Source organism: Neltuma alba, unplaced genomic scaffold (genome assembly GCF_004799145.2).
Source record: "Neltuma alba isolate B1F8T4 unplaced genomic scaffold, ASM479914v2 tig00011970_pilon, whole genome shotgun sequence".
NCBI lineage: Eukaryota > Viridiplantae > Streptophyta > Magnoliopsida > Fabales > Fabaceae > Neltuma > Neltuma alba.
Window position 1 is genome coordinate 27,571 of NW_021636545.1, and position 20,022 is coordinate 47,592.

At 36.6% G+C, this 20,022-nt stretch overlaps 4 protein-coding genes across 6 annotated transcripts; 2 read left to right on the forward strand and 2 right to left on the reverse strand.

The window, feature by feature from the left end:
- The first annotated feature begins 528 nt into the window (after positions 1–528).
- On the forward strand, positions 529–1,664 carry LOC114720232 (uncharacterized). Its single transcript, XM_028905862.1, has one exon. It carries the CDS (start codon positions 694–696, stop codon positions 1,501–1,503), a length of 810 nt encoding a protein of 269 aa, XP_028761695.1. The 5' UTR covers positions 529–693; the 3' UTR covers positions 1,504–1,664.
- Positions 1,665–2,177: 513 nt separating this feature from the next.
- Positions 2,178–15,162, reverse strand: LOC114720230 (mannan endo-1,4-beta-mannosidase 2). 2 transcript variants are annotated; one of them, XM_028905861.1, is made up of 6 exons: positions 15,158–15,162; positions 4,969–5,220; positions 4,573–4,770; positions 3,903–4,025; positions 3,068–3,279; positions 2,178–2,905 (listed from the first exon to the last, which is right to left on the reverse strand). In XM_028905861.1, exons 2-6 carry the CDS (start codon positions 5,128–5,130, stop codon positions 2,512–2,514), a joined length of 1,089 nt encoding a protein of 362 aa, XP_028761694.1. In that variant the 5' UTR covers positions 5,131–5,220; positions 15,158–15,162; the 3' UTR covers positions 2,178–2,511. The 2 variants fall into 2 exon arrangements, with proteins under 2 accessions (XP_028761694.1, XP_028761693.1); XM_028905860.1 differs by lacking the exon at positions 15,158–15,162 and having other exon boundaries at positions 4,969–5,648.
- Positions 9,034–10,075, reverse strand: LOC114720233 (uncharacterized). The gene has a single exon (XM_028905863.1). It carries the CDS (start codon positions 9,946–9,948, stop codon positions 9,415–9,417), a length of 534 nt encoding a protein of 177 aa, XP_028761696.1. The 5' UTR covers positions 9,949–10,075; the 3' UTR covers positions 9,034–9,414.
- LOC114720229 (probable serine/threonine-protein kinase At1g54610) lies at positions 13,080–19,452 on the forward strand. 2 transcript variants are annotated; one of them, XM_028905858.1, is made up of 9 exons: positions 13,080–13,571; positions 13,618–14,339; positions 14,948–15,232; positions 15,466–15,783; positions 16,248–16,475; positions 17,139–17,239; positions 17,683–17,794; positions 18,427–18,888; positions 19,089–19,452. In XM_028905858.1, the coding sequence occupies exons 2-9, from the start codon at positions 13,923–13,925 to the stop codon at positions 19,254–19,256; spliced, it is 2,091 nt and encodes a 696-aa protein (XP_028761691.1). In that variant the 5' UTR covers positions 13,080–13,571; positions 13,618–13,922; the 3' UTR covers positions 19,257–19,452. The 2 variants fall into 2 exon arrangements, with proteins under 2 accessions (XP_028761691.1, XP_028761692.1); XM_028905859.1 differs by having other exon boundaries at positions 13,080–13,498; positions 13,699–14,339.
- Positions 19,453–20,022: the final 570 nt, after the last annotated feature.

Genomic DNA, 20,022 nt, shown 5'->3' on the forward strand with positions numbered 1-20,022 from the left:
TAACGGCAATTAATTATTTTTCTAACTCACTTTTCTGATCTTATTTATAAGTGTGTTTTATTTAAATCAGAAAAAAAATTTCTCTCAATATTTTATAAATAGGATAAAAATATTTTCTCTCTAAGGGGTACAATGAACCTGGAAAAATAACAACCTAAAATGTATCAAAGGTTTCTACCCTTTTAAACATTCATATTAATATATTTCATCAAAATATGTAGATAATTATTAAAAAATAAATAGAAATTTGCATAAAAACAAGATCGAGCGCCCCTTTTCTTGGATTTTTATATTTTACATGAATATTGAAGATTATAAAAGGTAAGATCCACGATAGTTATACATGAACTAATAAATTATTTTCAGGTTTCCCCCGGGGGGGGGACAAAAACTTAAGGTGAGAAAAAAAAAAAGGCACAAAAACAACCGGGGGACATTCTGGATCCGGGCTGCGTGGTCTAATGTCATTCCCCGTGTACTAACCAAAAGCCCAAGCCCATTATGAAACCTCAAATTTTCAGCGCTGCGGGGAGCGCCAAGTCCTCCCGCCAACCACATCGTTCCCGCCGAATTCTACCCGCGCCCGTCGAACTTGTATATAACCCCTACCTTCCGCAATCCATTTTCCAGCATACTAAATTTTCTTACTCGTCTTCTTCAGTCTCTTCCTTTTCTCTGATTCTCTGTTTAACAATGGTTGTCTCTCTCGGTCCCGGCAAATTCTACGGCACTAGCCTTCCGCGCCCACGGATCTACGACGACGTCAAATTTAATGATCATCGTGTTGATCCTCCGGTATCAGTCGCCGATCCGTTGATGTCCTGGGCCCACGAAGCTCACTGGTCCATGGGCGGTATCAGCTTCAAACGCTTACGCCTCCAGGGAAAGATCGAGGGTAACGTCAACAAGCTCCGTGCCGAACGTGAAAAGCTCTTCAAGAAGCTTAATCGCAGTCCCGTTGCTGCTTCGGTTCCTGTTGGATCCAAAGGCGAGAACGTTGCCGGAAGTAAAAGGGCGTCTCCGGTTTCACCTCCACCGGCTCCCCTTGCGGCAAAGCGACGAAGGTTCCTGTCTATGATTGAGGAGAGCAACGAGGAGGAGGAAGAAAGTCCAGAGGAAGAGGAGGTTGAAACAGTGAATCGTAAGGTTCGTAGAAGGCTGGTGAAGAAGCTTGGCGATGATTTTGATAAGGTGGCCTTGGCAAGTGAGAGGAGTTCTGTGTCTGATTCTGGAAACAAGAAGGTTACAAAAGGAAGCCCATCTGAGAGTTCTCCGGACAGATCGGATTCAATGGCATTGAGGACCCGTAGTCGGAGAATGGAAAAAGGAGGTGATGATGTTGATGATGTTGCGATGAAGGAGGTTGAAGAGGCAAACAAATCGAATTCGAAGGGAAAGAAGAAGGCTGAGAAGAACACCAAAAACAGTCAAGTAGACCATAGTCCTGTTTCTGGCAACAGGGTTAGAACTTCCCCAAGATTGTCAAAGCGTAGTTTAAGTTAGCTCTATGCTGGAAATTACGCATCTTAATTTACCTTGTTTTGCTAATAGGAAACATGGCTTAAATTCATAAGTTCTTTGTAATTTTGTACTGATGTTGCTTTTAGTCTCCTAGAACTTGCTTTATTTTGTGAAATAGAAAAGAAGAACTGGTAATTGTTTTATACGGTCCAAATTCTCAAATTTCTCTCGTCTAGGATATGGATAATCTCGTTGAGAGGTTCGACTTCTGCTACCTCGAAGAGATTTTTATTCTCATTGGATATCTCTAAGATTAAAAATTTGGTTGCGAGCTCCTACCTAATCTTCCGGCACTGATATCTTGAGATGAAGTTTAAGCCTTCCCGCCTCTAGCACCTGGATTTCACGATTCACATAATTTATTGGCATTGTTCTTGAAGAATCAAGCAATGAAATTTTCGTATTATTAATTTTCCTGGAATGCTCTAGGGGCTAAATTCATAAACTCATGCATGTTTCTAGGGGGCCAACGAAAACTCAATACTTTTGCCAGACAGTGACTCGTTGATTTTGCAGGCTCAACTACGTTATTGACGTCGCCCAAACGTCACTGATGCAAAAGAAGCGATAAAACTTAGTCAACGATAGTCAAATGATCAACTGAATTTCCAAGGGTAAAAAAAAGCAACATAGATGAAGAACGTCCCCGGTGAAAAGAAAGCAGATCGCAAAGAAGCTGGTTACAATATCAACAGTTCCAATTCAAAGGCATTCCTTATACAGTTATATCTATAAACTCATTTTCCTTGTCGATTTTGTTTTACCAAAGGAACAAGCTTTACAGCAACACTTCATCATAACTCCTTATATGTGCTACAACTAAAATACCGTATACGACTAATCGCTCGATTCACAAAAGTACTGTAAACTCATCACTCGAATTCAATTCAACATCGATGATGGAATATAAGGTTATGGTAAAACTAGCCATATTTTTATCTTGGCCTCACTTCCACAATATTATTAAATATTTAATTTTCAACTTTGTCGCTAACACAGTTCTTTGAAACTTCGGTTCTGCAGAGTACGTCCCTGGATTTTGGCCAATCTGCATGATTGTTTGACAAAAAGTGGATAGATCGATGAATTTTCACTGGGTATCAGCGTAAAATCATCTCCAAACTCCTCTATTCCTCTAACTAGGAATTGCCAGACCAAAACACCAGCTCCAGACCTTTTTCTCTTGGCAGATTTGTAGATTATGTTTAAAATGGTTTTGTACATCTTTTCTCTCTCAGCTGTTGAGAAGTTTTGGTTCATATCTGACCAGCCATATTCAGAGAACAAGACAGGCCGCTTCAATACTTTGTCACCATCTTCCATGTGAGAAAGCATCCACTTGGAGACAAACTTCAGTTGGTCTTCAAATAGTTGATCATGAAACCTACATTACAAATTTATATCAAAATAACGAATCAGGGGAAAATTAAAAATCCGGGTCAAGGTTGGAGGGTTCTTGAACTAAAAGTTCTAAAAATAACTTTTACTTCCTTTGTGAATTGCGGCAAAACCAAAACTACACATGCAAAAATTATACAAAGCCTACCACTGGTCAGGATAAATATGAACTGATGTGAAATCAATGTTTGAGACTTTGGAATTGCGAATAAAATCAGATCCAAGTTTTGATGCCCAATCCTCAGGGTTGACAGTCAAGCTCTTTGGGTCATGAGGACCATAAAAACCCTCGAGCCCTACAGTCACCAGATGGTTCTTGTCAATCGCTTTGACAAAAGATGCCATTTCTTCTATCCATTCCTGCAATTCCAAGTCTATTGGGTTAAGGTATACCTGGATATCCACGTAAGAAGCAGTTAAAAAATTCTCATTTTCTTCATTTTCCAAACCACATCAAGAAAGGAGTAGAGGCAGCTTACATTCTGTTCATTCTTTACTTTGAATTTATATGGAACAGTAAAAGAAAAATCTCAGGACTCTAAATACTCAAGTTACAGGCTTAAGGCCATTTTGCCTTCTGTTCTATAAACATCCCGTGGAAGGAGATTCAAATTGCTGCATAAACTTATCAGAAAAACGGGTAAACAACAATTAAAGAGCAATCTTTAAAACCTTAATCTCAATTTAGGATAGCACTCATCGAGAATTGACAGCTTCTGTTATGGTGAGACAATAACTAGAAAAGTGTGCAACAGAGATCATAATAACTCATCACTGAACCATGAAATTGAGGAAAGAAAAACAGAAAAGTGAACTTTGCATTAGCTACATGGAGCACACTCCCAACACGTTACTAAAAGAGGGGCAAAGGATCGACATTAAATTTTAACTTCAAATTAGTATTTAATATTGATAACTTTATCTATATATATGTATTCAAGGTCCGAAGAGGTTTAAACTTGAAACTCAGATACAACACTTACTTGAAGAGTGTCACCTGAAGGGTCAGACATGCAACGAGGTTCATTAATCAACTCCCAACCAAATATGACAGGGTCATTTCTATATTCAATTCCAGTGATAGTATTTTTCCTTGTCAGGATAGTCTGCAGGAAAAAAAAAAAAATACAGAGGAAATGGTCAGCTTATGTAAAGCAGCCTCAACTCTCAGGGGTTGGAAACAATGATCCAAGATTTGAATGACCAGCAAAATAAGCGGTGAGAATCGGTAATGCAATTAGCATGAAGTACAAGAAGACCTTGGATAATTATCCTTTTGACCTGTGTGAGACGGGAGATGGAGTCTTCGTGATTCACTACTACTTTATTGTCAGGAGAAATTTGGATGGTTCAGGATTTAGTGCAATGATAGAAGGTTTCTAGTTCACGATATCATCGCCAGGCTAAACTTATAAACACTTGAAAATATGCTTCAGTTCTCAGAAAAATGAGTAAACTGTAAGTGCCACCCATTGCCAAACAACAGGTATAGCCAGCAGAGTGAAACATGCTAATTTGGCTAAAATATTTCAAAAGGGAAAAAAATCTTGTACCATTCCATCCCTGCACATACTGTCCAACACCCCACCCCCCCCCCCCCACAAAAAAAAAAAAAGAAAAGAAAAAAGACAACAAGAATTGGCATGTCAATACCTTGATATAATTCTTGAAATAACTACGGATCGATGGGTCAAAGAAGAAAGAATCATTGGACGAGCTTAACCCTATCCCTTCTTGCCATGCCCAATTGACATACTGAGTCTTCCCACCATATGGTTGCAAGTTATTAACTAAGCTAAGAAGCAGCCTTATTCCATGTTGCCTTGCTTCTGCTATGACATAATCCAAGGCCTGCAAACCAACTCTCAGCCGAGTTTTGATTGATCAGAAAATAACGCTAAACCTCTTACACAGGCCGCAAAAAATCATCAGCAACACAACATAAAAGCATTTGTCATGGCATAACTACGACTTTTACTTCTAAAACGACAAGTTGATATGGTTGAATCCCAGAAATATCGCGCGCGCACACACGGAAAATAACATTACCTTGAAAACTTGTTCATTGAATTGACCAGGGGAAGTCTGAAGGGCATTGTAATCGCCATCATTGAATGCCCAAGTTCTACAGACACTTAGACCCATCTTCGCGCCGGTTTGCAGTATTTCCTGGACTCTGTATCTGGAAAATTCGTCAACAGCTTGAGACATTAACCAGTAAGAATTCCACCCGTTTATGTAGAAAGCTTCGCCATCCAACACAAATTGAGTCCCATTTCTCGTCACAAAAGCCAATTGAGGCTCTTTATCAAAACCAAGCTTCAAGTCACGGAAAGGCATGTAAATGAAAAGAATAAACGATGCAAAACCAAGAATAGGGTAATACAGGGCATTTCCCGCCGACATTCTTCTATATGTATTTATCTTACAAAACTACAAAATTGCAGATGAAAACGAACGAAATTTAACAACTTGAAGAGATTTCCAGATACCCTTTCGGCTCTTTATCGAGAACTCCCCCGAGTTAGTGACTTTAGATGAGAATATAACTGATCCTGGTAAAGTTCACCAAGCACCCCCAAATTTGAGAGAGTTGTAAATTGCTGCGGTGGATGTAATTAGAGAATTTATAGGGCAAGCTAAGTATAGAGTACATGAAATGAGGAGGCTTCAATCAAACCACAAAAGAATCACGAGCCTTCCTTCATAAGAGTCAAAAATACAGATGATAAGGGTTGAAAAGAATGCAGGGATCGTGAGCGTGAGGCGAAACGTTTGTTTCAGTCTCTTCGTACTTATTGCTGTGATACACCGCTTCAGAAAAGACTTTTTTTGATCCAATTCATACGCACTGACACAAATATTTTTATACAACTATAAAATTTTGTTTTTTTATTTATTATTGTTTTGATATAAGATATAATATATATTAAATAAAAATTAAATTAAAAAATTAAATTTTAAATAAGTGTTAATGAAATTAAAATTTTTTTGTGTAAATTGAATTATAAATAAGATTTCTAAACTATTCGCTTCCTACCAACTCCGTAATATTCCAATAATGTTCCCTTTCAGGAATTATGGGCCATCCCCCCAATGCACTAACACTTCCTGAATCCTTTTACCAAACAAGGAAAAACAAATTACTCCTCCGATCCTTATTATAAGACTCAATTTAACTTTTTATTTGGTCCTAATTATAAGACCCAATCCATTTTGTTTCTTATATTTATGCATTTTTTTCCAAGATAATCTTTCTAATAATGATAGTTTTAGCCAATATACTTAATTAGCAAGGATATTTTAGGAATGACAACACTTATTTATTATAAATAACCAACTTAACTTACTTCCTTAATCTCCTCAAATAAGTCAATTAGGTCTTATAATTAGGACCGGAGGAGTATATATCTATCTACTGTATATGTATAATTAAAAAAACAAAGCTAACTCGCAACGTGTGTCATTGTGTCCCGCGCCCGGTTCCGCATTAGGGTTGATTTTAAAGCACCTGTCGGAAATATTCTGCTACTTAAACTGTCTGACCGAGATTGCAAATTGCAGTATTTAAGCATATGTTTGTATTTCCACGAGGAAACCACCACAATTGTGTTGAATTTTCAGGCAGACAAGACATCGTTGGTTAAGGATTCGATAAATTATATAAAATCAATGGCAAAGCAAATACTATAATCGAATTATACTTGAATAAGCCCGATTGTTTACCACTAACTACAAATTTTAATATATGAAACCACAGCCAGCCTGTCGGCAAAACGGGGGGGCCAACCTTCAAACCTTTTCTGCCGGATCAGGATTAGTTTAAAGGAAAAATAGATCCTGTATGACATGATTGGCTGATTTTTATTTTTTTTTGGGTCAAAATGAATGCCTGATGGTTTAAATTTAGTAGTACTTTGTAAAACCATGATAGATAATTGAAAAAGCAGAACGTACTCATATGGGAAGCAGAATGTCATTCTCAATCTCCTTGTTAGGTGATCTTTATAATTCGTGGGCCGATGAACGAGGCTAATGTATGACTTGTTACAATCAAGGAACCGATAACTCGGAAGCAATCACTGATACTGAATGGATTCTCTAGCGAAAAAGGCTAATTACTAAGAAATCATGTTGCGCTGACCAATGTAAGAATGATTCTTTTATTGCGTGCACAGATTACTTAAAAAAGTTAATCATGTGCATGAAGAATCAAATGTCACAATGATATGGTGCACGCTCTTGCTATTTATATATATATATATATTATAGATTTAGTGATAATAGTAAACAATTAATTAATTATAATTCCTTTTTCCACTGATGCAGCTAGGGTATTGTACAGTAAATGATTATTAGCTCTTAGCATAATTAGTGATCATCCTTCTAAGACGGGGAAAGGAAGGGAAAAGAATTCCTGTGTTTTAGGGACCAATTAGGAATATTGTTAAGAATTGTTTTGAATGCTATTTTCCAAACTTTTCTCAAATATTGTTTTGAATATTGATGCTGCTGATTCATTCTGGTGAAATTCGTCCTCATGAGACTGGTGGATGTTACGATTTTTTAAAAAAAAAAGTTTAAACCATATTTATAAATGATGATTCCTGCGGATTTTTGCCTAATAAGTATTTGAAATGGAAGAATAACGGGCGAATGAACAAGAAATACACACACACACACTATAAAGAATTTGATGCATTATAAATATCTAAGATATCAAAATTATTTTATTGCTTAAATTACATAATATACATTAATTTTTTAAAAAATATTTTTAAATTTTTATCTTTACAAGCTTTTTTTTTCTGATTTTATTGCTATTTATTTGAAATTGATTTTTAATATTTGGTATTCACAACCCGTTCAATCATGGCCTGACTACGGTGGAACCACTAATTATAAACCAAGTTTTGAGTTTCGACTAGTTTAATCATGGGTTGAATTTTTTCTTAATAGCCTGATAATTAATTAGATATTATAAAGTGAGTTGTAGTTATAACTCATTTTCCAGAAAAACGAATAGTCTGTTTCTCGGCCATTGCTATGATAAGCTCGAGTTATATTCATGTCCAGATCATAATAATAGCCAATAGGCACTTCGATCTGGTAAGGTGTATTCTATACACAACGTCTTTCTCTTTCTTTTGTTCTGCAACTTGATCCAAAGTTAACCACTGCACCTGACAAGAGGGGACGGTGTAAGAATGTTGTGTTTCACCCTTTTCCCGTGACAATGGCTGTGCAACCTAAGGCTTTGACCAACCCTTCATTATTGTCTGTCATTGCGGGTCTTTAGGGCAACCTCTTCTTTCACTCATTACAACCATATTCCTTATCCTACGACCCATTTCACTTTCAAATTTTACTGGCAATTATGTTTGTCATCGAGTTTTGTTTAAATCCTTAAATTCTAGTTTGATGCGCCGTGAACACCCCCCCCTTCTGTCTTGCAACATCTTGGTAGAACAGAAGAGAAATTAAGTTGAGGAATCATATATTTGGTTTGCCGACTTTATTCAGAGACGTGTTTTCTTAGTTCCTAACCAAAATTAAGGGTAACGGACGAATCTAAAAGGAACAAATGAAGATGTGTAGTGTATAGCTTTAGTTCACCAGACGCAAAAGTTTATGACTCAAGGAAGTGAACACGGCAACACAGAGAATAATTAAATTAAAGGCTTGTGGATAGCCTGCTTCTGATCTACTCTGCCCGTCATGCTTGAGAGATCTACCAAGTTACCAGCTCAGTATAGAATGGAAAAGCAGAGGGCTCGAGGTTGAACCATTTCAAAATCGATGATATACATTCAACAACCAAATTATTCGAATTCTCTGTAAAATTAACATTATCTTGACCTGCTCACTTCATGACAAGAGTCACTAATGGGAGAAAATATCTCTGGCAACAGATAACTAGATTATATCTTTAAAAGCAACTTCATTGACCCACATACCCAATCAACTAGCAGAAACCCTTCTTAGGGATATTCCAACACTTCTGACGAGGATTGAGGCGTTATCATTGCCAAAATATATTCGTGGGCTAAACATAAAATATAAGCAACCACAGTCTTGTGCACATGGTTTTGCTTTTTTCAAGAACTCAGGGAGTGTATATCAAATATTCAACTTTCCTTTGCGTACTGATTAACTCCAATCCCTTAAACTTGTCCTCTCCCAGTCTCAAAGCCTTAAACTACATAAATTTACTGTACAAGTCACACATACGATAACGATGAGGCATAATAGCCAGGTTGAGTTAACAAACACTGCAAAACAACTTATATGCAGAAGATATAAATAGAACCAGAGCCTATCGTAAACAGAAACCCAAAAGATAAGACACCGTGTAATTGATGAATTTCCAAAGCATAATACACTAGCATTCACCAACCTTCCTTCTTAGTTACAACTTTAGCTACCTAAGCCCAAAACTCATAACATCAACCTCTTCATACTGAGACCTATCAAACCCATCGAACATCAAATCCATCACCCAATTGTGTCAAGAGTGCCACCTTCAGTAGTATTCCTTCTGACCAGAGCAAAATACCCTAAAACAGCACATAAAGCAGCCACAGCATTCCCTTCCTTGAACAAAATCTTAATCACAAAACTAAAAATTTCCCTCGTAATCTTCCTGCCTTCCACCACCAAAGTCCTCCGAGGCTTCCCAAAGAGAGCCAGTAAAACGATGATGGTGATCCACGTCACCAGAACCGCCGGAACCACCACAAGCAGAGCCGCGAACATCGAAAGCACCCCAAACACAAACCCAAGAAGCACCGAAACATACAGGGCAGGCCAACCAGATGAGGCAGATGATTGAGCTTGTAAATTGTACCAAGACAGCATGGATTTGAGGAAATTCCAAGAACAAGTCAAAAGGGTGCCATAGACAAGCAAGAAAATACATACCCAGGTTCTCCTTTTGCTCATAATTCTTAGCAGTAACATGTAAGAAGAAGATTGTGTCTGCCTGGGTGAAGTGGGCTCGGTTTCTGCTTCCTCTGCAACTTTCGCCATTAAAGGCTGGTCTGAATTTTTCTGTCCCAAATCCAAATTCCCTTTCCAGTCTAGAAAATTGCCCAACGAACAGTTTTCCCCTTTTCCTTTTTGGATATTTATGTCTGGGACGGCGAGTCCTCTGCCCCCTGCTATGTCCGAGCTTCTTCTGTTTAAATTGGGATTTTTTATTTTTTTTAACCTGATTAAATTGTGAAATGATGGATTTTGGATAGATAGAGCAACAATGAGTAGCATCAACCACGCTATCCTGTATGCGTGGTATACACTTCCCAATCGACTATGCCACGTTGTCAGTTAAGAGAATATGATCAGAGCGTGAGCCCACGTGCTTGGAGAGTCAGAATGTCATGAGGCTGCTTTGCACTATTTTTAAGAACTTCATTTGCAGTTAGAGGATTAAAACCCGAATAGTTGCTCCGTTTTGTGCGAACCCCGAGTCCACGACCCTGGTTTGCTTGGGCTTGGATTTTCACTATGGGTGACTATGAGCCGGGGCCTAAAGATATAAATAAAATAATCACGCTTTACGATCCTTTGTCCCCCCCCCCTTTTAATCTGCTCACGGTCACGCTCTGTGAGTCTAAAATTTTTTGACCTTCTATGACTCTAAAATTTTAAAATATTTATCTTTATATGTTATAATTACCGTCACAGTAGGCAAAAAGAACGTGAAATATAGCTATTGGTAAATAATCAAGATCATGGATCTCTATGTTAAAATGACAAGAGCCTTGGTTTGGGGTGTTTGAATACCTTAATAATTATTTTTTATAAATACTTTTTCGTAAATTAAGACAAATTCTTTTATATATTTACTTCGTATACTATAAAAGTACTTCTGAAATCATGATTTAGATCTTACCCAAACACTTCCTTAATCTTCTAGTGGGGCCAGGCTGAAGCCGCGACACAAAGTCAAACCACGTCGTTATTAAACTTATTATGCCGGTTTTGATTTTGGCCAGAGAGTTTTGATTTTGGGTTTGACTGTTTAGTTTGTGAAGCTTTGTCCGTCACCGTCGGATACATCTCCATTTCTGCCCCAACCCTTTCTGTCGTTCCTTCATTTTTTGTTCTTTTTTTTATTTATTTACCGCATTTATTGTTTGTGATATTCCTTGGTCCTTTAGCATGAATCCCGCGTGCTACAATACAAATAGCTCGTCTTCTGCCTCTACTTGTGTCAAGCCCAACCAAAACACTCAGGTCAAAATCCGTTAAACCCACCTGGATCTTTATATTTTTAATTAATGGTGATTATCATCTCATTTTCAATAGATACATATTTCAGAAATTTCAATATTCAACTTTAATGTAATTTTTTTAAAATGAAAATATAAGCAAAGCAGCAAAGAGATTATAAACCACTAGCTCATGTCTTTAATATAAAAACTAGTTGACTAATTTAAATAGATTAAAAAAATTTATTAAGTTAATTATTTGTAATAACTAGGTGTTGTCTTTTTTAGAATGCCCTTACTAACTATACGTATTAGTTAGAACTACTCCTCCAGTCCTAATTATAAGACCCAATTGACTTATTTGAGGAGATTAAGGAAGTAAGTTAAGTTGGTTATTTATAATAAATAAGTGTTGTCATTCCTAAAATATCCTTGCTAATTAAGTATATTGGCTAAAACTATTATTATTAGAAGGATTATCTTGGAAAAAATGCATAAATATAAGAAACAAAATGGATTGGGTCTTATAATTAGGACCAAATAAAAAGTCAAATTGGGTCTTATAATAAGGACCGGAGGAGTATTATTTGATTGAATTTTCAACATATACAATTACTGTAATTCCTATTTGAAAAAAAAATATAAATATAAGAGATAAAATGAATTAGAATCTTATATTTAGAATCAAATTAAAAGTTAAACTAGTTTTTGTATTAAAAAATATAAGTAATAAAAAATATCTCCTTTTATCATTCCCCGGGTATAAAAATTAGCCTTCAAAAACACACTTCACTTTCTATATGCAAAATCATTTTACCTTGATCAATAATATTTCTATAATGGTGTTGATCATAATCACAATATTGAATCGATTGAGAGCATTTACACCATTAATAAACACTCAAACCTTTCGAAGTCGTTTATCCCAACACATTGAAGTCGATACAGGATTCCTATTAAAAAAAAAAAAAGCCAACAACAACAATATCAAATTATCCGAATTATACTAAAAACAAGTTTAAATCTTGACATACCCTCCCAGTTTCATAAAGTGAAAATTATAATACTACTTCCTGTCCTTAATATAAGATCCTATTTGATTTTTATTTTGGTCCTAAATATAAGACCCTAATCTATTTTGTCTCTCATATTTACTCAGTTTCCCCTCTAAATTTAGGAAATTAAAAATACCTAAATTTCCCCCTCATTCTACATTCGTATTTATTTCCAACAATTTTTAACATATTTTGTTCACAGCAACTAATCTTTCCAGTCTTCATACAAGCACCCCATAACATGCTTTCCAGTACAGCATATTTTTTGAAGTATTGGTTTTTTCATCTAATATTTATAATTAGTTATAAAACTTCTAATCGATTAATCAAACTTCCTTAACCAATGACTTCTATTATGAGTAATCTTAATATTTTTACAAGAAATAATTAATTTTAATTAATTTCATTACTTTATGTAAAGTTGTTATTAGGTATTTGTAATAAGGGAAAAAAAGGGGATATCAAATAATACGGATATATTAATTTCTCTAAATTTATCTCTTTTTTTGTGCCAACTTCTCTAAATTTATCAGTGAGTCGTTATGCTTACATATTGAAAATATTCCTTTATTTTTTGACATCAAAATGTCATCTTGTTCAAAAAATCCTATATTGATACAAATTAAGCAATATATTACCAAAAGAAAAATCGAAACGATCCAAATCAAAACACATTTTTCTCTGCGTTGAATGCATTTCCAGAGACGACTGTTCTGTCGTTTACTATGCTCTGATACGAATTATAGTCAAAGGGGTTATTATGATGATCATCAGAATTTAGATATCCCACTTCGTGTCTTTTTATTCATGGTGCTAAAGTGCTGACCACTGTTCTTTTCCCCTCTCGGGCTATAAATGACTGCTTTCTTAACCATATTCTTATCTTCAAAGTGAACAAGACTTTAATCGTGTTTTAAAATAACTCTCTCGTGTTGTGTTGTCCATCCATCGCCTGGAGGAGAAAGAAGAGAGGAGAAAAGTCGAAGAAATATGTAAAAACGCGTTTACTGTAGCATTCAAATGCCCATCCCAAACTGAACGCTCTGCTTTGAACGCAAAACAAACGCCAATCGTTCATTGACAATGAAGGAAGATGAAGAGATTCCCGCTGTTGACGGTTGTATAGATAGAGAGAGTGGAGCCATTTGACTTCACTGGACACACGCCCAGCACAAGACGTCTAGGATAATGTTCTTTTAATTTATGAATACGCGTTGAACTTTCAGCTATCACCCACGGAACCAAGCTGCTCATTCTTTCTTCTTAAGCTAATCCATCTTTACCATTAGTCGTAATCTAGAGGTCCAAGAGGTATCTTGCTTTCCATTATTTGACCTTTTAGATGATCTCTAGCTTTCACTGCATAACGATCTTCTTTTTCCTGGTTGGGAAATTTTTCCCTTATGAAAGTTGACGATTCTTGGTACAAGGTTGTTGGAGGGTTCTTGAATTGCGTATTAATTCAAGCCAAGTCATTCTCTTTTTAAATTGGGTCAGTTACAAATTTGCAGAGTTGAGGGAAGCGTGAATTATTTGATTCATGGTCGCGACTTTCGGCAGACGAGAATAACCTGTATAAGGTATGAGCTTATGTGGAGAAGTTCCCAATTCTATCCTGAGAACAGTATTATTCGGTGAATGCTTATGAATCTTGATGAAGGAGAGGTGAGAATTTTAGCTGGTGATCTTCGCTTCTGAAGGATAATCTATTTAAAATTTAGCTTTTGGCCGTAATATGGGTTGCATATGCTCCAAGACCTCAGCTGTGGAGGACAGCCGAGAAGGTTTGACAACGAAATTGTCGTCATTGAGCAAAAGGTCATCGGAGCTGAATGTTTCACGATTGAATTCATCAAAAAGGGATGAGGGAGTTTGGACCAAGAATGTGATAGATGCCAGAGATGTAAAAGTTTCGTTGATTAGCAAGAAACCCAATGGTTCAGTGACGTTTTATGATGATCGAATTGGAGAGGAGAAAAGTGAGAAACCCGAATTTCCCGTTCTTAATCATCCTGGTCTTGGTAAAGTACCAAAGGCTACAGAAGGAGAACAAGTTGCGGCAGGATGGCCAGCTTGGCTATCTTCTGTTGCTGGTGAAGCTATCAAGGGATGGATACCTCGGAGTGCTAATACTTTCGAGAGGTTATATAAAGTAAGTTACTTCTTTTGCTCTGTTTATGTTTGTACGGCAGTTCAATGCAATGTAATTAATGCTACCTTTGAATGCACTTGATAATCACTAAAAATCATGTCAAATAAACTCTTTTCCTGGTATCTTTAGATTGGGTGGCAGAACTCGAACTTGAAAGCGGTTTCTTCAAATTGATTGGCGTTTGTATTTTAGGAAATTTATACGTTCAAAGTTTATGATCTCAATTTTTCAGATTTGATTAGAGCAGTGAAGTCGAAAACACTGATATCCTAAGATTTGTATATACAGAGGATAGTCAACTCTATTAAGTGAGATTGATTTTTTTGGCATCACTTAGCTGTTCTAATATGCGGCATTTGTTGGCATTCCTGCATTCGATGTTGGTGGCTACCAACATTTCAGCCCCTCCACTGCGAAGGGCTCAAGAAACGTTATAGTTGTGTAATGCTTTGGTGTTGAAAAGGGGTTTATTTTCATTTTTTCCCCCCTTGGAAAAGCATAGAACGCCAGTTGCGGAAGTTACCTTTTTAACTTTTTCAGTCTTGATATATGATTTTTCTCCATTGAACTTGCTTTAATGAGTCATGAGATGGCATCTTACCCTACAGATTGGCCAAGGAACATACAGTTCTGTTTACAAGGCACGTGATGTGACTCACCAAAAGACAGTTGCTTTGAAGAAAGTACGATTTGATAATCTTGATCCTGAGAGTGTCAGGTTTATGGCAAGAGAAATTTTTGTTCTGCGTTGGCTTGACCATCCTAACGTGATAAAGTTAGAGGGCTTGATAACATCCCAGGCATCCCGTAGCTTGTACCTTGTTTTTGAGTACATGGAACATGATCTTACAGGACTTGCTTCACGTCCTGGCATTAAATTTTCAGAACCACAGGTAGTATTCTCACTCTTGTAATTTTTCTCCCTGTTCACTTGGAATCAGATTTTTCTACATGGTTATGTCAAACATGGCAATGGGAAGGGCCTGTCCTTATTTGCAATTTTTGTCAAAGCAACCATGCATGCTTTCTACTTTGATGTGCAGAATTCTTAAGTAGTGCCTTCTTTATGTTAGATTAAGTGCTACATGCAACAGCTTCTCAGTGGATAGTGCCTTCTTTATGTTAGATTAAGTGCTACATGCAACAGCTTCTCAGTGGATTGGATCATTGTCATAGTCATGGTGTTCTCCACCGGGATATAAAGGGGTCAAATCTTCTTATTGGCAATAATGGCATCTTAAAGATTGCAGATTTTGGTTTGGCAAGCTTTTTTGACCCCCATCAAAGTGTTCCATTGACCAGCCGAGTGGTGACTCTTTGGTATAGGCCTCCAGAACTTTTACTTGGAGCATCTCATTATGGTGTTGCGGTGGATTTGTGGAGCACTGGCTGTATACTGGGGGAACTGTATTCTGGCAAGCCCATATTGCCAGGAAAAACAGAGGTATAGTGTTTGACGATCTATTTTATTTATTTAGTCTCCGTGAATTTGTCACAAGCCAGTCAGTTGTGTTTTGTTCATATGATGTGATACTTTCATGGGATGACCAATGATATCAACAACACACACTGAAAGAAAATGGTTGAATCATGTCATCAAACTGTGAATATTAGAGTCACGAATGAAAGTTAATTTTTGGAGGGTGCGTATAATAATGATATCGACATATGCATATATATTTATTAAGTTAAATAAAATACAACATCACAATCCTTGTCATGGCTTCTTTGGCACCGTCGCCAATGGTAATGTTTCCATCAAGTCATAAGTGGATTCCGTTGGCTCACATGCAATTCCAAACTCATATATAGCAGTTTCGATCGTTGAATCCTAATTTCCCACATGCTTATTGTATAGTGATGAAGGAGTTTATGATGTGCTGGAAACTTAATTTTAGTTTCGTGTAGGTGGAACAATTGCATAGGAGTTTTAAGCTTTGTGGCTCACCATCTGAAGATTACTGGCTTAAATTGCGGTCGCCACATTCAACAATATTCAAGCCTCCGCATCATTATAGGCGTTGTGTTGCGGAAACATTCCAGGAATATCCACCTGCTGCTGTGAGGCTAATAGAGACCCTACTTTCAATAGATCCTGCACATCGAGGAACTGCAGCTGCTGCCTTAAAAAGTGAGGTATGCAACTTTATTTTAGCGGAAAATGCAGTGATTTCTCCAATGTACTCATCTTAACGTGTACACCTGCTTTGATGTAGCTTTTCTTTTCCTCCTTTTTTTGCTATTATGTCACCAAACTCAAATACAGTCTATAATGAAGAACAAAAGGACTTAATTACATTATTTCTAAATATTGAACGGCAACATACTGAATCAAAAGGGACTGGCCAAAAAATAAATTAATAAATAAATGGTCCATAATGAAACTTCTGCAATATTAGAGGGACCAAAAGTGTGCTAAAGTCTACTTATTAAGATTTTTATCTTTGTTTCCTCTGAATGTTCTCCTTTATATGCATCTATGAGCATATATTACTTTTACTCAAAGAAATTTGCTATTCTAGCATCCTGCCATCTTGTTCTTTTCATTGTTATTGTTTTCCGGTCAGTTTCCTACATTAAAACTTATCATATTATTAGTTGCATGGAAGTTAGTGTTCCAATCGTCCATGCATTTCTCTACATTAAAACCATACTGCTATGATGTGAAGTAAAAAGCGGTGATTATATTTCTCCTGCTTTTTTATCATTACCATACAAGATGCTGTTGAACACATGTCTTCTTTATAACCTTTTGAGGTGCGTGATTCTCCATATTGACTTTTTCCTTTTTATATACAGTTCTTTACCGTGGAACCCCTTGCTTGTGATCCTTCAAGTTTACCAAAATATCCTCCCAGCAAAGAGATTGACGCTAAGATGCGAGATGAAGCAACCAGAAGGTAACTTCTATCGATTCAAAATTTTAAATTGAGGAAAAGAAAAACATTTATGCTACTGTCATGACACTAGCTTCAGATTTAGAATGTAAGCTATCTTTTGAAATATAAATTTTGGTTAAATTTGAAGAACTCTTGGATAATGAATGTTTGATTTCTTGTCAATTCTTGATTTAGATGTTTCCATCTTTGACTTGAACAAGAGAAACATCATTAGTGGGCTCAAACACAAAATACACAAATTTCTGGTAGTTAAAGTCTTGAAGTTTGAGAATCTTAGCAGCTTGAATAATTCTTTTCCGTTCCTTTCTTCTTCTTTTTTCTTCTTTTTTTTTTTTTTTTTGGGGTTGTCTGAACAACTTGAATAATTCAATTATGGTAAAGGGTAGCCTTTCCTGCCAGCTAAGCATCTTATTAACAAGTATACATTTTTTTAATCCTTTCAGGCAAAGAGCTGTAGGAGGAAGGGAGCAGAAAGTTGGGGTGGGAGTTGGACCAGAAAAAGGGCTTCAGGCGCTTGCGGCAAATAACAATGCTAACCCGCGCTTGTCAATGCAGGTAACCTGAGAAAGTTTCAAATTTTAATTTCGATTCTCTTATATATTTTCCCTAGTTAAAATAAAACTGGATGACCCTCCTTTTATGATCTCTCCTCACTAGCTCTATAATATATAGTGTACACGGATTGAGCGTGATAATAATCAAGAAACAGGAATAAAGCTATGAGCTTTGGACTTCAGACTGTATTGAGCTAATTTGACGGTCATTTCAATAGTTTTGATTTGATGTTAGATCTCTGACTCATAGATAAATTTATCTGACTTCTGAATACAATTTACTATAATTTCAACCCGAGAATTTTATTCCCCCGTTTACTAGTTCTTAGTTTGAGTAAGTCCTGCCCCAGCTGGTCATTCGTCTTGGAGTGTGTGTTTTAGAACACCTAAACCGTTGATGGCTGTGTGAAAATGGCCTTTAAGCTTCATGGTTACTCTCCTTTTTCATTAGTGGGGTAGAGATGTGAAGCCATGAAGGATTAATATTATTTACAGAAAGAAACAAGTATTTTTTCCCGTTTACCAGGGGGAAAAAAATATGTTTGTTGTTTGACCTTTCTCTTTTTGGTTTTCGCGGCCACCCAATGTTTGTCTGTTTTGATCTTTAGTTTATATTATTCTTATCACATGCAGCAAGGACGTCATTCCAGTTCAAAGAGTCGAACTGAATTGTTCAATCCTCCCAGAGAATCTGCTTCGGGGTTGTTGGTTTTTCCACATAAACAGTCAGACAATGCTGAGGAAGTGGAAAATAATTTCTCTGGTCATCTATACAAGAGGCCTTCACATTCAGGTCCATTGGTTCAGGGTCCAGGCCGGGTAAAAGTTGGTAAGGACATGGACGAGCAGCATCTTGGTTCAAACAGAGTCAACTTGTCAAAGGTATTAGGTTTAGTTGCATCTAGGACTTCAGTGTCTGAAGATCAGGAGGAAAAATCACATTTCTCACGGCCCAGAAAAACAGTTGATGTACAAAAACCTGTGGAGTCAACTAGGGGATCAGATTTAAGAAGGCAGGCTCAAAAACACCAGTCTCAGCGAGTTGATTTGTGTCACGTAGAACATGGAAGGACCCCTGCTAAAGAATCAACTCCGGTCAGTTTCTCATTTCTGGTTTCTCTTTGCTTTCCTATTTGCGTATGTTTGGCTGTGAAAACTTTTGTTGGGCGTCAGCAATAATGCTCAAAAGATGGTCTCTTATTTAATATCCTTCTTTCCAGTTTGTCTTAAATTTCTGTCCCAAGTCATTATTCTCCCAGGAGTGCTGATGAATGCCATATTGGTCCCTATTTCAGGAAGGGTACGCCAGAGGAAACAAGATCTATCTTTCTGGTCCATTGATGGTATCGTCAAACAACATGGATCAGATGCTCAAAGAACATGATCGAAAGATCCAGGAATATTCAAGACGAGCTAGAATTGACAAGTCAAAAGGTGAAAAAGTTCGTGCGAAGCAAAAGTAGATGCCGGTTAGTCAGATATACACCCAAAATTGTAGTAGTACAGCTGGGTAAGTATTTCATGACTTCACTATTCATCTCTCATTGTTACCGAGGGAAAGAGAGTGGGGAGAAGGGGGAAGACAGCCCTCGTTATAAAGTGTATCATATATTGAAGCTTTCTGTGTCAAAGAAATTGATGTTTACTTCCATTCTTCAACTTCTCTCGCGTACATCTTTTAACAAAGCTATTTGTGAGGCATTAGTTTGACTAATCTTGCATATGGATAGTGTAGAATCACATGACTCAAGTAAATTCCCCCCCCCCCCCCCAAAAAAAAAAAAAAACTGCGGAGCCTCAGATCCTAATTATGTTAAAAAACACGAAGAAAATCCATCAGTTTTACCTGTTTGCTTCAAATCGTCAAACGGTAGGAATAATCTTTTCAGAGTAATCATTATGTATATTCCAAATTTCCAATATAAACATATTCTTTATTATTATTACAAGCGAGAATTGCTATCAAGTGCTAATGAAAGAATATACTAACTCCGATGCTTAATACTACTTCCAGTCCTAATTATAAGAGCTAGTTAACTAATTTGAGAAAATTAAAGAAATAACTTAAATTAGTTATTTGTAATAAATATGTGTTGTCTTTCCTAAAATATACTTACTAATCAAGTATATTGGTTACAACTACAATTATTAGAACTTGAAAACAAATGCATAAATATGAGAGATAAAATGGATTAGGGTTTTATATTTAAGACTAAAATAAAAGTTAAA

What these genes read in the sequence shown, in the direction of transcription:
- LOC114720232 (XM_028905862.1), top strand. Translation starts at nt 694, where the DNA reads ATGGTTGTCTCTCTCGGTCCCGGCAAATTCTACGGCACTAGCCTTCCG.
- LOC114720229 (XM_028905858.1), top strand. Translation starts at nt 13,923, where the DNA reads ATGGGTTGCATATGCTCCAAGACCTCAGCTGTGGAGGACAGCCGAGAA. An exon ending in TATTGCCAGGAAAAACAGAG is followed by an intron (nt 15,784 to 16,247) that starts GTATAGTGTTTG and finishes AGTTTCGTGTAG; the next exon opens with GTGGAACAATTGCATAGGAG. An exon ending in CTGCTAAAGAATCAACTCCG is followed by an intron (nt 18,889 to 19,088) that starts GTCAGTTTCTCA and finishes TCCCTATTTCAG; the next exon opens with GAAGGGTACGCCAGAGGAAA.
- LOC114720233 (XM_028905863.1), bottom strand. Translation starts at nt 9,948, where the DNA reads ATGGCGAAAGTTGCAGAGGAAGCAGAAACCGAGCCCACTTCACCCAGG.
- LOC114720230 (XM_028905860.1), bottom strand. Translation starts at nt 5,325, where the DNA reads ATGTCGGCGGGAAATGCCCTGTATTACCCTATTCTTGGTTTTGCATCG. An exon ending in ATTTCAAGAATTATATCAAG is followed by an intron (nt 4,026 to 4,572) that starts GTATTGACATGC and finishes TTTTTCCTGCAG; the next exon opens with ACTATCCTGACAAGGAAAAA. An exon ending in CATATTTATCCTGACCAGTG is followed by an intron (nt 2,906 to 3,067) that starts GTAGGCTTTGTA and finishes TTTGTAATGTAG; the next exon opens with GTTTCATGATCAACTATTTG.